Consider the following 16,476-nt stretch of genomic DNA (forward strand, 5'->3'; position numbering starts at 1 on the left):
ATGCGTTTTCAAACCACTTTCACAACTGTTTGCAAGTGGATTTTGCCATTCCGCACAGCTTCAAAGAGCACTTGAAAGCAGTTTGAAAGTGCATTATTCTGCATGTGCGGAATGAGCCAAAGAGAAGAACCCAAAAGACAAGGAACCACTTCCCACCTGGGAGGATGGCAGCTGGCCAGATGGGAGGGGGGAGATGGGCTGGCACCAGGGTGATAGCCGGGGCATTAAGGGCTCGGTTCCCCTTCCCAGATTGAGGGAAGGGAGCCATCCTGACAGGTATTTCCTCTTCCACAGTGGGTCCAGAATAACATGTAATACTATTCCAGTTTGAACCTAAATGTTGGTAGTTTGCTGTGGCTCTTCCAATACTTTTCCAAATGGTTTTTCTCTTTCTGTGCAGGAAAAAAAAGGGGGTTCGTTCTTTTCTAAAGTGCTGGATGCTTGCTTTTTAGGGGTCCGCTCTGGCCAGAATGCTGGTGTTGGTTATCCGGTAACATCCGTGTGACCATTTAGCTTTTCTGTTTTGTGAGGTTGCTGGAAGCTGCTGCCTGCCTGCGTGACCACTGAGTGCTTTGTGTTCAGCCACGGCAGTTCTTCCGGGATGTTGCTTTCAAATGTCCCTTCTCTCCTGCCTGCCCTGTGCCTCAACTTGCATCGTCTACTCTTCTAGAGTAAGCTGGAAGAGCTGCCTGAGAGAAGGCCTTTGCTACGGGAGCTTCTCCGTTAAGGTGTTTTCCTCTGTCTAAATGACTGCAAGTATCAGGCGAAAACATACTTGTTCACCTCCTGGGCGTTTGGATGGTTCATGAGTTGTCTGGTGGTGTTGATCTCCCCTTCTGCTTCTTGTCTCTTTCTGGATGAAAACACTTTACTTGCTTCTGGTATTTTATTGTTCTTTTATTTATTATCCACCCTGATGATACTGTTGGGTTTTATGTCTAATCTGGAGGAACCGGGTTTGATCCCCTGCTCTACCGCCTGAGCTGTGGAGGCTTATCTGGGGAATTCAGATTAGCCTGTGCACTCCCACACATGCCAGCTGGGTGACCTTGGGCTAGTCACAGCTCTTTGGAGCTCTCTCAGCCCCACCTACCTCACAGGGAGTTTGTTGTGGGGAGAGGAAGGGAAAGGAAATTGTAAGCCCCTATGAGTCTCCTACAGGAGAGAAAGGGGGGATATAAATCCAAAACTCCTCCTCCTCCTCCTCCTCCTCCTCCTCCCTTCTTCTTCTTCTTCTTCTTCTTCTTCTTCTTCTTCTTCTTCTTCTTCTTCTTCTTCTTCTTCTTCTTCTTCTTCTTCTTCTTCTTCTTCTTCTTCTTCGAGCATGATAGTGGAGGGGCAGCGTAGAAATCCCCCAAAGCAGATCATAACTGCTTGTTGCTTGTTATCCGGTCACTTGAGTCGTCGCAACTAAACGTACGACCTGCCTCCTTAAAAAGCAAGTAAGCGATGTTGCAATTATGGAACACAAAACAGGTTGGTGGGTAGAAGATGCATGCATAAACAGCCTGTCGTGGTCTTCCTCTGAAATCCCCCCTGTTTAGGGTTTTTCGCTTAAGCCTAGGAGCTCTTTGGGTTGTGAAGGAAGGCAAAGAAGCTTGCATCGTTGAACTCCAAAGCTCAACCCCACAGGAAAGCTGCCTGAGTTTTGGGAGCTGGGCAGTCGTAGGATCTCTCTTCCACGACTGCTTCCAGTGGTTGATCCAGTGCCCTCAAGCCAGTTGGAAAGTCTCCAGGCAACTCCAGCAAGAGTATTCCTTTCTGGAACATTGCAGATGATATACAGTAATATTTGAAAGAGTCTACGGTGCCCACGTGTGTTTTGCTTGAGGCTCAATCTGTTGCCTGCGCTCAACGGTTTGACATTTTTGCCTGCACTTTGTGCTGATTATGCAAATGAGCATTATATAAATTTACAAGTCATCTGAAAAGCCGTCCGCGCAAGGCTTTGTGGAAGTTGAAGATCACAGGGTCTTATTCGCTGAACTTCCTCAGACACGAAGACGCTTTACCTTATCTCTGTTCGTGGCATTTGGGTGAAAATGTCAAGAGGCCAGAAATGCTTTGGGAAGGCTTGTTTTCATATTTGTCAGAGGGGAGTTCCAGTTGCAGAGATCTGAAAGGTCCCAAGTTAGATCTCTAGCCCTTAATAAAGGGCTATGAGGGATCTCCGCCTATCACCCTGAAGGCTGCTGCAGGCCCAAACAGACTTTGGGTCAGACTTGGTGTATTACTTTGTAGATGCCCAAGCAAGAATAGCCTTTCTTCCGCCAGAATAGTTAAACCTTGCCCCTGTTGAAGCCCTCTGAGCACATTTGGCACATTCATCCCTACTGATGTGTATCTTGGCTTGCTATATGCTGGACTGCCGGCTGTTCATTTCATATTTATTTAACAGGGTTTTTTTTTAATCCTTCCCCGTCACTCAACGGTTCAGGAGGGCTTCAACGGTTCAGGAGCAGCAGTGGCGAAGGAGGTTAAGAGCTGGTGTATCTAATCTGGAGGAATCGGGTTTGATTCCCAGCTCTGCCGCCTGAGCTGTGGAGGCTTCTCTGGGGAATTCAGATTAGCCTGTGCACTCCCACACACGCCAGCTGGGTGACCTTGGGCTAGTCACAGCACCTCGGAGCTCTCTCAGCCCCACCTACCTCACAGGGTATTTGTTGTGAGGGGGGAAGGGCAAGGAGATTGTAAGCCCCTTTGAGTCTCCTGCAGGAGAGAAAGGGGGGATATAAATCCAAACTACTCCTCCTCCTCCTCCTCCTCCTCCTCCTCCTCCTCCTCCTCCTCCTCCTCCTCCTTCTTCTTCTTCTTCTTCTTCTTCTTCTTCTTCTTCTTCTTCTTCTTCTTCTTCTTCTTCTTCTTCTTTCTTCTTCTTCTTCTTCTTCTTCTTCTTCTTCTTCTTCTTCTTCTTCTTCTTCTTCTTCTTCTTCTTCTTCTTCTTCTTCTTCTTCTTCTTCTTCTGTGGTTCTTCCTCATATTGTCTCTTCACAGTACTTTAGGCTGAGAATTAGAGTCTCTGGGTCCTGGTAGAAATCTCTCCCTGGTCCCAGTGAGGCGTTTAACTTGCCTCTTTTGGCTTTTCATCCACCACAAAGTATTTGTGCGTGTCATCGAAGCACCTTGCTTTTGAAAGATTGTGAGTAAGCGATGCGCCACACGTTTCTAGAAATAGATGAGGCAGAAAAGACCTTCTGAAAGCTTATTATGCTAAACAAAGACCAGAACGACATGAGTCATTTTTTTTTGTTTCTGACAACAGCTGAGAAATTGACATGTTTTAGTGCCGCTTGCTTTTTAATTTATGTCGCAGTCCTAAAAACCTAACGTGTGCTGGATTTTCTATGAAAATCTCTCCGACGAATGCATTTTCCAACCTTCTAGAGAGGCGGCAGACCTCTTTGTCAGCTGATGCGCTCGCAGGTTTCTGCGTGAGTGTTTATTTTGCTGGTGATAAGAACGGTGCTAGAGTCCAACTCTTCTGTTGCGTGAGCTTTGGATCCTGGAAATGCACAGAAAGGCCCCCGTGGCAGTTAGCAGCAAAGATGCAGATGTTTCCAGCATCCAATAATTTAGCAATTTTATACCTTTCTTTCATCTTAAGCATCTCTTAACAAGCTTCTGAGATTGTAAAGAAAAAAAGACAGGCTCCAGTTTAAGGGTTAGAGGGGCACAAGAAGTCGATTTCTGTAGTTGACCCCTTCTCCAGTTCTCTCTGGGTCAGAGGATTGTAATCTGTGCTTGGGTCGCCTTCTAGGGGGGGGACGGCAGCTGTCACAAGGCCAAAGAACACAACCGTTTTCAGTGGGTTGGGAGCGCGAGAAAAATGCCAGAGGCTTGGTTGCCCAAAATCCAGACATTTGACACTCTGGCCTGGGAACTTAGTTGCTAAGGAGCAGCAGTGGCGTAGGAGGTTAAGAGCTCGTGTATCTAATCTGGAGGAACCGGGTTTGATTCCCAGCTCTGCCGCCTGAGCTGTGGAGGCTGATCTGGGGAATTCAGATTAGCCTGTACACTCCCACACACGCCAGCTGGGTGACCTTGGGCTAGTCACAGCTTCTTGGAGCTCTCCCAGCCCCACCTACTTCACAGGGTGTTTGTTGTGAGGGGGGAAGGGCAAGGAGATTGTAAGCCCCTTTGAGTCTCCTGCAGGAGAGAAAGGGGGGATATACATCCAAACTCCTCCTCCTCTTCTTCTTCTTAATGTTGTTTTGTGATAATATTGCGAGTGATAGAATAAGCAGGTCCCCGTAAAATATGTATGGCTAACTTTGAATGCTTTTTTTGATATGTAGAGAACAGCTCATGATTTAGTACCCTCTTCTGCCTCCAGCTTCAAATACACAGCCCTTAAAACAGGCCTCTTGTAGGGTACAGAATATGTACCTGCTGAATACTGCATTTTTGTAAACTGGGATTTCTCTCTCTCTCTCTCCCCCTCTCTCCCTCCCCCCCCCCCCCCCAGGACTAATGGCAGAAGGATAAGCGGCCATGGCAGCTATGGTTCCCCCAGTGAAACTGAAATGGCTCGAGCATCTCAACAGCTCCTGGATCACGGAGGACAGCGAATCCATTGCGACGAGGGAGGGGGTCTCGGTCCTGTACGCGAAACTAGTCAGCAACAAAGAGGTGGTGCCGTTGCCTCAGCAGGTCCTCTGCCTCAAGGGGCCCCAGTTACCGGACTTTGAACGCGAGTCCTTGTCCAGCGATGAGCAGGACCACTACTTGGATGCCCTTCTCAGCAGCCAGCTGGCCCTGGCTAAGATGGTGTGCTCGGACTCGCCGTTCGCCGGAGCCCTCCGGAAGCGGCTGCTCGTGCTGCAGAGAATCTTTTACGCACTTTCTAACAAATACCACGACAAAGGCAAGGTCAAACAGCAGCAGCATTCTCCAGAGAGCAGCTCCGGCTCCACGGACATCCACTCTGTCAGCGAGCGGCCCAGGTCCAGCACAGACGCGCTCATTGAAATGGGGGTCAGAACCGGGCTGAGCTTGCTGTTTGCACTGCTGAGGCAGAGCTGGATGATGCCCGCCTCGGGCCCTGGGCTCAGCCTTTGCAATGACGTCATCCACACCGCGATAGAAGTGGTCAGCTCCTTGCCGCCCTTGTCCCTCGCGAACGAGAGCAAGATCCCCCCCATGGGACTGGACTGCCTGTCTCAAGTGACCACCTTTCTCAAAGGAGTGACCATCCCTAACTCCGGGGCGGACACTCTGGGGCGGAGGCTGGCTTCCGAGCTGCTGCTGGGCCTGGCCGCCCAGCGGGGCTCTCTGCGGTATCTCCTGGAGTGGATCGAGATGGCCCTCGGGGCGTCCGCTGTGGTCAACACCATGGAGAAGAACAAAACGCTGCAGACCACAGAAGGGATGATCGGCTTTGATTGTTTCATGAACATACTCATGCAAATGAGGCGTTCGTTGGTATGTATAAACCCGGCTTCCATAGACGGAAATCAGCTGTAAGACCTGGTCATTAGCAGGCTAATTGCCTTTGCCAGATCTCTGCATCCTCCGGGCCTGGGTTATGAAATCTCACTGGGCATTAGCCTGCTTAATGGCATTAAGTGAGTGGCGGATGAGTTCAGGGTGAGGTTGCTGGCCCTCGCATTTGCCATCCTGCAATCTTAGTGTTGGTGTTTGTTTCTAATCTGATCCTACAAGGAAGGGAAACGATATCAAAAGCACTCTGTAACCGCACTGGCTACTTTTAGTCCTTTCACTGGAAATAAAGATTGTCAATTCAGTAATTTGATGGTGAACTGATTTAACCCAAAGTGTGACTGAGGGGAACGTATGGATAATGATTTAGAGACTTTGGAGCACGCTGTATATCTACTTCCTGTTACTGTTTTTTGAGAAAAGCTTATTCAGAAAAAATGTTATGTTTATTTCATGGGATTGTTAATGATAAATCAATTTATATACACATATCTGAAGTATGTGGGATTATGTGGCCGTGATTACTTCCCTGATGAGGTCTTCTGTTGCAGGGATCATCTGCGGATCGAAGTCAGTGGAGAGAACCGACGAGGACCTCCGACGGCCTCTGCTCCCTCTACGAGGCGTCTTTGTGCCTCTTTGAGGAGGTGGGTGCAACCAGCCACATATTAATTAATTTAATTTAATATTAATTAAAAATATACACTTTGTTCTTCTGGCTCTTTTGAGAACTGGGGGCTGCCCAGGTGCTTCCGCACTTTAAAACCCTTCCTGTCGTATTCCCTACCATTTCTGTCCTGCCTCTTTCCAAGTCTCTGTGATCCGGACTTTATACACACACCTGTGTTGCCTCCAGTTCTGCTTCAGTCTGCTTCAGGGGTCTGCAACCTGGCCATGCTGGCAGGGGCTGATGGGAATTGTAGTCCATGAACATCTGGAGAGCCACAGGTTGCAGACCCCTGTTCCAGACAAGAAGGGAACCTGGAGAGCCACAGAGACCCCTGGAGAGCCACAGGTTGCAGACCCCTGTTCCAGACAAGAAGGGAACCAAAGGAATGGAGTTTCTCAAGCTGGAACACCTCTCTGTGTATCTGGCTGTGTGAATCTGGGGTGTCATTGGGGCAGTCGAGAAAATGTGCTCAATGGATCTGAAGGGCTAAAACGAAGCGCAAGGGTTGATCCGCTCTTATCAAGTTGAGGTGGTGGTGTGACTTACAGTTCATCAAAGGAAAGTGAGAAAGGGAAAGTTGGAAATCAGCTATGTGTGACTGTATCTTCACTTTCTCTTCTCTGTGCCAGAGTCCTGACTATCAGGCTTAGTATCTGTAACGGAATTACAGACCAGGTGCTCAGGAGCAGCAGCAGCAGAAGGCCATTGCTTTCACATCCTGCCTGTGAGCTCCCAAAGGCACCTGGTGGGCCACTGCGAGTAGCAGAATGCTGGACTAGATGGACTCTGGTCTGATCCAGCAGGCTAGTTCTTATGTTCTTATGTTCTTAATTCTGCATGTGTGGTGAAGAGTTGGGCCAAATTAAATAAACAGTTTAGCGTGTTTGATAGAAAGTAGCCTTGTACTAAGACTCATCTGTTTGCGCAGGTTTGTCGCATGGCATCGGACTACTCTAGAACGTGTGCCAGCCCGGACAGTATTCAGACAGGCGATGCCCCCATCGTTTCCGAGACCTGTGAAGTGTACGTTTGGGGCAGCAACAGCAGCCACCAACTTGTAGAAGGAACACAGGAGAAAATACTTCAGCCGAAGCTGGCGCCTAGTTTTTCTGATGCTCAGACAGTGAGTGGCCTTTTGTCTTTTTTGTATCGTCACCATTAAGAAGAGAGACAGCTTTGAATACCCTCTTTCAAAATGTCCAAAGTACGTGTTGCTAACTTATCATTCCTGCGTGGAATAAGGATCTCTCAACTAATGATACAAACATGCAAAAGAACACAATATGAAAATATTGCATTTCCTTGCACGTTTACATCATAGAATCCTAGAGTTGGAAGAGACCCCAAGGGTCATCCAGCCTCTCTTTAAAAACCTCCAAAGAAGGAGACCCCGCCACAGGTTAGCCAAGCGATCCTTGGCTGACCGCTGAACTCCAATTGGCCATGACTTGTGATGTTTCTTCCCATTTCCCCTTCCACAGATTGAAGCTGGCCAGTACTGCACCTTCGTGATCTCTACAGACGGTTCTGTTCGAGCTTGTGGCAAAGGCAGCTACGGCCGGCTGGGTCTGGGCGACTCCAACAATCAGTCCACTCTGAAAAAGCTTACCTTCGAGCCTCACCGATCTATCAAAAAGGTGTCGTCCTCCAAAGGCTCCGACGGCCACACGTTGGCCTTCACAACGGAAGGGGAGGTCTTCAGCTGGGGGGACGGCGACTATGGTAAACTCGGCCACGGGAACAGCTCAACTCAGAAATACCCCAAACTGATCCTGGGCCCTCTGCAAGGGAAGGTACGTCACCCGCGGAATTTGGGTTCATTCCCAGTTCAGCTGGGTCGATGCTCTGGAGATCTCGTGGGTGTCAGGTTTATTTTGTGCACGACGTCCTGCTTAAATATGTTGATGGGGAGGAATTGGAGCCCAATTGGAGCTCCTTGCTTTTCCTCTGCTCTGCCTGAGTCGCACTTTTCTGGGGTGCACACCTGCCAAAAATGAACTCGGCATCTGGGAAGGGCACGGAGGGCAGCCGCAGTGATGGCTCTGACACAGGGAGAGAGGAAAAGAGGGGAGGGGGTTTTTCGTGATCACAGGGTAGCTCTTGCTGCAGGGCCAAGTCTTTCTTCCAGGCGTTGCCTAAGAGCGGACAGTGCATTAGTTTGGCTTCCGTACTGACTGTGGCATTTCCTGCAGTAGCTCTGCTTTGACCGTTCATTTTTTGTCTGTGCCCTGCAGGTAGTTGTCTGCGTGTCAGCCGGATACCGGCACAGTGCCGCCGTCACGGAAGATGGTGAATTATATACTTGGGGTGAAGGCGACTTTGGTAGACTAGGTAAGGGGTTCCCAATCGGCTCTTCTGGAACGACGCGTGTGGGCAATGTGGGTTGTATAATCCCACGTTATTATTTCTGATTCCTCAACAGGGCTGAAGGGATGGCGTTAGTTAGTGCCTTGGTTGTTGTGGCTGCCTTGGGCTCCATGTTGGAAGAAAGGCCTTCTCACAGTACTAGAACCAGGGGGCATCCATTGAAAATGCTGGGGGGAAGAATTAGGACTAATCAAAGGAAACACTTCTTCACGCAACGTGTGATTGGTGTTTGGAATATGCTGCCACAGGAGGTGGTGATGGCCACTAACCTGGATAGCTTTAGAAGAAGAAGAAGAAGAAGAAGAGTTTCGATTTATATCCCCCCTTTCTCTCCTGCAGGAGACTCAAAGGGGCTGACAATCTCCTTGCCCTTCCCCCCTCACAACAAACACCCTGTGAGGTGGGCGGGGCTGAGAGAGCTCCGAGAAGCTGTGACTAGCCCAAGGTCACCCAGCTGGCGTGTGTGGGAGTGTACAGGCTAATCTGAATTCCCCAGATAAGCCTCCACAGCTCAGGCGGCAGAGCTGGGAATCAAACCCGGTTCCTCCAGATTAGATACACGAGCTCTTAACCTCCTACGCCACTTGGACAGATTGATGGAGGAGAAGTCTTTCTATGGCTACCAATCTTGATCCTCCTTGATCTGAGATTGCAAATGCCCTAACAGTCCAGGTGCTTGGGAGCAACAGCCACAGAAGGCCATTGCTTTCACCTCCTGCCTGTGAGCTCCCAAAGGCACCTGATGGGCCACTGCGAGTAGCAGAGAGCTGGGCTAGATGGACTCTGGTCTAATCCAGCAGGCTAGTTCTTATGTTCTTAAGACCCTTGCTTTCACCTCCTGCCTGTGAGCTCCCCAAGGCACCTGGTGGGCCACTGCGAGTAGCAGAGAGCTGGACTAGATGGACTCTGGTCTGATCCAGCCGGCTAGTTCTTATGTTCTTAAGACCCTTGCTTTCACCTCCTGCCTGTGAGCTCCCCAAGGCACCTGGTGGGCCACTGTGAGTAGCAGAGTGCTGGACTAGATGGACTCTGGTCTAATCCAGCCGGCTAGTTCTTATGTTCTTAAGACCCTTGCTTTCACCTCCTGCCTGTGAGCTCCCCAAGGCACCTGGTGGGCCACTGTGAGTAGCAGAGTGCTGGACTAGATGGACTCTGGTCTGATCCAGCTGGCTTGTTCTTATGTTCTTATGTTCTTAGTAGTAAAACTCAGTAGCTTTGGGAAGGGTCAGCACCAAGGAACTCTGATTCCGCTGACAGAACATGTACAGGAAAACATGTAGGCGCTGAACAAGACAATCACGGTGTCACCTGACATCTTTTCCCCTCTTTTGAGGTAGATGGGGCTGAGCGAGCTCTGAGAGAACTGGGACTGGCCCGAGGTCACCCAGCAGGCCTTCTGTGGGGAGTGGAAGGAGGGAAGGAATCCTCAGGGAGGAGGAAGTGGGGTTTCATCTGCGCTGGCCCAAAACGTTTGTCTGAACGGTTTCAAAAATGGATGGCTAACATCCTCACTATTCAAACCACACAATTCATGCCCCCAGAAGAAAGGCAGACCACAGTTGTGTCTCTTGGACAGCTCAAGGCACAGGCAAGGGACGAGGAGGAGGAGGATTCCTCTTCCGTGAGACTGTATCTCCTTTTCTTTTTCCCCAAGGTCACGGTGATAGCAACAGCCGTAACATTCCAACTGTGGTCAAAGACATTAGCAACGTAGGGGAGGTTTCCTGTGGCAGCTCCCATACCATAGCTTTATCCAAAGATGGGCGAACAGTGTGGTCGTTTGGAGGAGGAGATAACGGTACGGCGTCTCCAAGTTTTTCTCTTTCAAGGGGGCTGAGATGGTTAAGGGGAGATCCGCCACTCTTCAAGGCCATGTGCTTATCTGGCTGGCCTTAGGAGGGGAAGATCCAGATTATCTAAGAAGAGTTAATGAGAATATGAAAGGGCAGAGTGGGAAAGTGATGCCCAGGGGCAGTAGCCAGAGAGGAGGAAGGAGAGTCTGGATTTATATCCCCACTTTCTCCCCTGTAAGGAGACTCAAAGGGGCTGACAAACTCCTTTCCCTTCTCCCCTGTGAGGTGGGTGGGGCTGAGAGAGCTCCGAAGAACTATGACTAGCCCAAGGTCACCCAGCTGGCGTGTGTTGGAGTGCACAAGCTGATCTGGTTCACCAGATAAGCCTCCACAGCCCAAGTGGCAGAATGGGGAATCAAACCCGGTTCTCCAGGTCAGAGTGCACCTGCTCTTAACCACTACGCCACTGCTGCTCACCATCCCTGTGGTTTCCCAGTGGCTTTGGGTAGCTCCACATCTGCTTTTCCCCACGGCCATATGCTGTGTTTTCTGGAATCATTGATTTGGGGAAGGTGGTGAATCCATTAGAACACAGGTGTCAAACTCGCAGCCCTCCAGATGTTATGGACTACAGTTCCCATCATCCCCTGCCAGCATGATGCTGGCAGGGGATGATGGGAGCTGTAGTCCATAACATCTGGAGGGCCACGAGTTTGACACCTATGCATTAGAATCTATGGACTTCTTCTCTCAGGGCTATTCTGTACCACATGCTGTTTCCAAAAGGCATTTCTTTCTTTTATTTGCATCTCACTTTTTAAACCAAAAAAATTAGCTCTGAGATTTTTTTGCAGTGGCGGTAGACAGCCTTACGTATTTCCAGTATAAAACTAGCTTGTTTTCAGTCGATTTCCCTCGTTCAGTGTCATCCACGCCCTTATTGACTTGTGTGTGATCTCAACAGGGAAGCTGGGTCACGGCGACACCAACCGAGTCTACAAACCTAAAGTGATAGAAGCCTTGCAAGGAATGTTCATACGGAAGGTTTGTGCCGGGAGCCAGTCGTCACTCGCACTCACGTCGACCGGGCAGGTAAGCCAGAAACAGCCGGAGTGTATTAGCCTGTGAGCTTAGACTAGTAGCCCTTAGGTCTCCTGGGAACTGTAGTTCCTCAGGGCGTCTTTAATGCGGACAGGCCTTTTGCAGCCTGAAAAAGTTCTCAGAAAGGGAAGGAACTAAGGGCTGAAGGGCTGGCAAACTCCACTAAGTCCCAGCTAGTGTACAACACCCCTGTCAGGTTCTCAAGGCAAGAAACAGACAGAGGTGGTTTGCCTTTGCCTGACTCTGCAGAGCAACCTCGATTTCCTCGGCAGTCTCCCATCCAGTTACTATCCAGGGTCGACCCTGCTGGAGTCTGTAAGTTGCCCGTTCAGGTCAGGGCAGCCTACAGACTTAGGCTAGGCTGACTGACTATCTGTAGTCCAAATCTGGGCCTGTATAAAATTACGGGCTGCAAAAACGCATTTGTTATTGAGAAAACGGTGTACTGATTATCTAAGCTCCGCTGTGTTGGTGAAGAACGTAAGGGGAGACGGTTTAAGATGTCCTAGACAGTAATGACCCCAGACCTGAATGTTTCCAATTTCAAAGCCTTTATTGGCATTATAAATTACAAAATTAGTAAAAAGGGCATTTGTCTATTGACTAAAACATTAAAATATTTTATTTATTTATTTATTGTTTAGTTTTGTCTACCGCCCTATCCCCGAAGGGCTCTGGGCGGTGTACAACAAAATTAAATCATAATACAACTAAACACAATCAAAACTAAACAATTAAACTTCAATACAAATAAATTACTAAACCCCTTTTTGAAAACAGCGGTTAATACAGATTTAAAATCAAATTCAAAATTCAAGATTCAAAGGCGCCCAAGCAAAACCCATTTTTAAAACCCTCCCCAAACGGGAAGACTGCTGGCTCTGTCAATAAAAAGATATAGACAGAGGCGAGAACAGAGAACAGAGAAATTAAAATCTACATCAAACATTTGCAACCAAGCCTTGTAAACCGCACACATAGAAATAAATTAGCCATTACTGCTTTGTAGGCAATGATTGCGCCTGACCAGATAGTGCCTCAAAAAACTCGCGACATTCTCACATACAGACCTGAATTTGGAGTGTTCTTTGCCCGGCCCTGCTGTTTCACACACTGTTCTTGACATGTGATCGGAGAAACTGCATCCCCACGTGTGCCGTTCATTTCCTGTCCATTTAACTTTGGGTGTACATTCTCTGTGCTGGCCAAGGAGGCATGTGTGGGCTCCCACTGCCCTTCTTCCTGTGTTCAACATCTGTTCATGCGCTGGGGTGGACCCTCTGCCTGCTTTCAGGCAGCCGTGAGCCCCGCAGTTAATGCCTCCTGTTGCTCCCAGGTGTATGCCTGGGGCTGTGGCGCCTGCCTCGGATGTGGCTCCTCAGAAGCAACTGCGCTCAGGCCCAAGCTGATCGAAGAGCTGGCCGCCACTCGTATCGTGGACATTTCCATCGGGGACAGCCACTGCTTGGCCCTTTCCCACGGTAGGCAAAACATGTTTCTGGGACGTAAATTCTGACCGTTGTCGGGGCGGCCGGCGTGCCGTGGCTTTCGAACTTCCTTTCGTTCGATGGATTCTGTTTTGTGTGTTCCGTTTAGATAACGAAGTTTATGCCTGGGGCAACAACTCCATGGGGCAGTGCGGCCAAGGGAATTCCACGGGTCCCCTCACGAAACCCAAGAAAGGGAGTGGTCTCGACGGGGTAGCGATTCAGCAAATTTCGGCCGGGACCTCCCACAGCCTCGCCTGGACAGCCCTCCCTAGAGACAGGCAAGTGGCGGTTGGGGTACCAGCAAGTGGGTGGCTGGGACATGCGCTCGCTAAGCCTTGTGCCGGGCCAGGTGGCCTTCGTTTGGCCCGACTTGGCAGGAAGACCCTTTTTGGAGATGTCTTTTGAATCCGCGTGTGTGTGTGTGTGAGAGAGAGGATTATTTTGGTCCTTCACGGCTGCCTGCTCTTCTTGCAGACAAGTCGTGGCCTGGCATCGGCCTTACTGCGTGGACCTTGAGGAGAGCACCTTCTCTCACCTCCGCTCTTTTCTCGAGCAATATTGCGACAAAATCAACAGCGAGGTCCCTCCTCTGCCCTTCCCTTCATCCAGGTACGTTCGTTTACAAGGGCTTCTGCGGAAGATGGGTTGGGGGGAGTTTTGGAACCCCTCTCCGTAAAGTCGCATATCCAGGGAGCAACTCCTGTATGTAGCAGAAGAAACTGGATTTGGAGGTTGCAGACTTTAGTTTTGTAGGTTTCCCAAGAACCAGGCAGCGCTGCTGGAACCAGAATAACGGTCTTATAGAAAGTATAATTAGGAAGTTATTTTGCTGTTTCGAGTAGTGTTAAAAAATTCTCTTAATGTGCAGAGTTTTACATAGAAGTTGTTAGGAATGGCTGCGGAAGAAAAGAGAGGGCCGGGAGAGGATCGGGGATGGCCCGCAAGCCAGGGTTAACGGTGTATTTTTTCCCCCTTTTTCAGGGAGCATCATAATTTCTTGAAGCTGTGTCTAAAACTGCTTTCTAACCACCTGGCTCTGGCGTTGGCTGGCGGAGTCGCGACGAGCATTCTCGGGAGGCAGGCCGGCCCGCTTCGGAATTTATTGTTCAGATTGATGGACTCTTCTGTCCCAGATGAAATACAGGAAGTGAGTCTCTTCTAGTGTCATTTGCACACATTTCCAGGTCGTGCGCCTGTGGTTTTAGTCGTGGAAAGTGGCACCCAGTCTCAACCAACTGGTGGTGACCCTGTAAGGTTTTCAAGGTAGGTGGCTTTCAGAGGTGGTTTGCGATTGCCTGCGTCTGGGTCACGACCCTGGACTTCGCCTGACACCTGGGCAAAACCTTCTGACTGTTGGGGTTGGTTTGATCCCTGCTTCAGCGTGTGACTTGAGATGTGCTAGTGGTGGTATAGCTGGCTTTGGGGTGCTGTGTGGTGAATGGATTCAGACGCTGATAAAGGGTTGGGACTCCATCAATTCCAGCCTTCGTCAAGCTCAAGAGTCCCAAAAAGTGCAAGCTGACAAACATCGTGTAGACTTCCCCTTAAAAGTTGGGGGGGGGGGGGGGTATTTTTGGACGACGATTCCGAGATAAACAGGAATCCAGGACAGCATCGATCTCATAATGTTTGCGTCCATCAATCAAGACCGGAGGGGGGCGTTCCGGAGGGCCATGCCAGGCATCGGAATCTGGAGCCCGCTTGAGCAAGCTGGAATGGAAAACAGGATGAATATTGCTCAATGAATTAGGCAATTCAAGTTTAGCAGTAACATCATTGATAACCTGTACAATCCTGAAAGGCCCAATTAATTTGTTGCCTAGCTTGGAATATTTGTGCACGTCTCTAAGGTTCTTGGTGGACAAATAAACCCACTCCCCAACAAATAAGCCCACTCCCCAACAGAGGATCTCCTCTGAAGATGCCAGCCACAGATGCAGGCGAAATGTCAGGAGAGAATGCTGCTAGAACATGGCCATACAGCCCAAAAACCACACAGCACCCCAGTGATTCTGGCTGTGAAAGCCTTCAACAATACACAGCTGGCTTTATTCAGCTCTCTCTGACTTCCTCAGCCCAGGAAGGAGGCCAAGTCCTTCAGACCGGGAGACCCAAAGCAGCAACTTTGACTGCCGGCAGCTGTTCCAGCTGCTGGTGTGGGTAATGCAAGTGATGTTCCCAAGTGGTCAACTGAACCAGAATGTCCAGCAGCTGAAAGCACAAAATTTAAAGCCCAAATGTTTCAAAGCGTATTAGTGAAGCTTTTATTGATTTAAAACACTTCTATGCTGCCTTTCCACCCGATCAGGGCCCCCACGAGCACATTCCAAAAACCACGCTCTGAATTTTACTTTCTCAACTTCAGGTGGTCATTGAGACTCTGTCGGTTGGAGCCACAATGCTGCTCCCTCCCTTGAGAGAAAGGATGGAATTGCTGCACTCTCTCCTCCCTCAGGGGCCTGACAGATGGGAGAGCTTGTCAAAAGGGCAGGTAAGAAGCCTGCGACGGACAGTTGTTTACCGAGTCTGTTGGGCGGGACATCCAGCGAGCAGGGCAACAGGGTGACGGTTGCGGAAATCTCACACCAGGCAAAAATCTGGAACAAAACTGGAAACAAAGCAAAAGTATTAAGCAATGGAGAAATGACATGGAATGGGTTAATACAGACAGCCTAATATATTTATTTGAATTGATAATTGATGATTGCTGTGTGCAGTCACCTAAGAACTTGACTTGTGGAAAATCTTCCTAGACGTGGCAATTAGATATGTTAGAACAGTTGCCAGACTGGGCGGGCACACACACCGAGTGGGATTCATGCGGATCGGGGAAAGCAGCTGCCTGACTTTGGGATGACACAAGAGTTCTGAAGGGGTCATGCTTCTGACCTGGGCAGGAGGAGAGCCCTTCTTCCACAGGAACCCAGATGCGATGTAGCAACTTCCTGTTCCTTTATGATTACGGAATTAATGCCCTGCCCCCAGTTGTCCTTCATTCTGATTTCCTTGCTGGGGGTTTTGGTTTGGAGTTCAAAGATCATAAGAAGACTGACCCCTCTTTTTTTTCTCCCCTTTCAGAGAATGCAGTTGGATATCATACTGACAAGTTTGCAGGACCACACCCACGTAGCGTCCTTACTTGGCTACAGCTCGCCATCGGACGCCACAGACGTTTCCTCCCTGTGCATCGCTTACGGGAATATCTCTGACCCAACGTACAGCGCCCAGAGTGACCATCCGGACACTCACCTGGCGGAAATTCTAATGAAGACTCTCTTGCGAAATTTGGGGTTTTACACAGTAGGTGTCCCAAGTGTTGTGGGGTTCGGTCGTACTGATCCCGAGGGAGGGGTTGTGGCTCAGCAGGTGAGCGTCTGCAGGGTCCAGTTAGAAGGACCAAGCCGCAGGTGATGTGAGAAACCTCCACCGGAGAGCCACCGTGAGTCTGCAGGAGCAGAAGCCCCCTTGGTCAGATGCAGGTGGGAATGGAGAGCCAGCATGGTGTGGTGGTTAAGGGCAGGTGCGCTCTAATCTGGGGAACCGGGTTTGACTCCCTGCTCTGCCGCTTGAGCTGTGGAGGCTGATCTGGGGAACCAGTCGGAGTTGTGCACTCCAA

At 49.7% G+C, this 16,476-nt stretch overlaps 1 protein-coding gene across 1 annotated transcript in view; it reads left to right on the plus strand.

Moving 5' to 3' along the window:
• The window catches only part of HERC1 (HECT and RLD domain containing E3 ubiquitin protein ligase family member 1), a 96,284-nt gene that overhangs the window by 12,234 nt on the left and 67,574 nt on the right, over positions 1-16,476 (plus strand). The window contains exons 2-14 of the mRNA XM_048519707.1: positions 4,466-5,421; positions 5,991-6,086; positions 7,038-7,232; positions 7,591-7,902; positions 8,344-8,440; positions 10,131-10,274; positions 11,234-11,361; positions 12,707-12,851; positions 12,967-13,138; positions 13,335-13,469; positions 13,842-14,007; positions 15,226-15,351; positions 15,939-16,160. Coding sequence (XP_048375664.1) covers positions 4,492-5,421; positions 5,991-6,086; positions 7,038-7,232; positions 7,591-7,902; positions 8,344-8,440; positions 10,131-10,274; positions 11,234-11,361; positions 12,707-12,851; positions 12,967-13,138; positions 13,335-13,469; positions 13,842-14,007; positions 15,226-15,351; positions 15,939-16,160 — 2,868 coding nt within the window. The 5' untranslated portion in view covers positions 4,466-4,491. The remainder of the gene's footprint in view (positions 1-4,465; positions 5,422-5,990; positions 6,087-7,037; positions 7,233-7,590; positions 7,903-8,343; positions 8,441-10,130; positions 10,275-11,233; positions 11,362-12,706; positions 12,852-12,966; positions 13,139-13,334; positions 13,470-13,841; positions 14,008-15,225; positions 15,352-15,938; positions 16,161-16,476) is intronic.

This window comes from Sphaerodactylus townsendi, linkage group LG17, assembly GCF_021028975.2.
Source record: "Sphaerodactylus townsendi isolate TG3544 linkage group LG17, MPM_Stown_v2.3, whole genome shotgun sequence".
In the NCBI taxonomy this organism is placed as follows: Eukaryota; Metazoa; Chordata; class Lepidosauria; order Squamata; family Sphaerodactylidae; genus Sphaerodactylus; species Sphaerodactylus townsendi.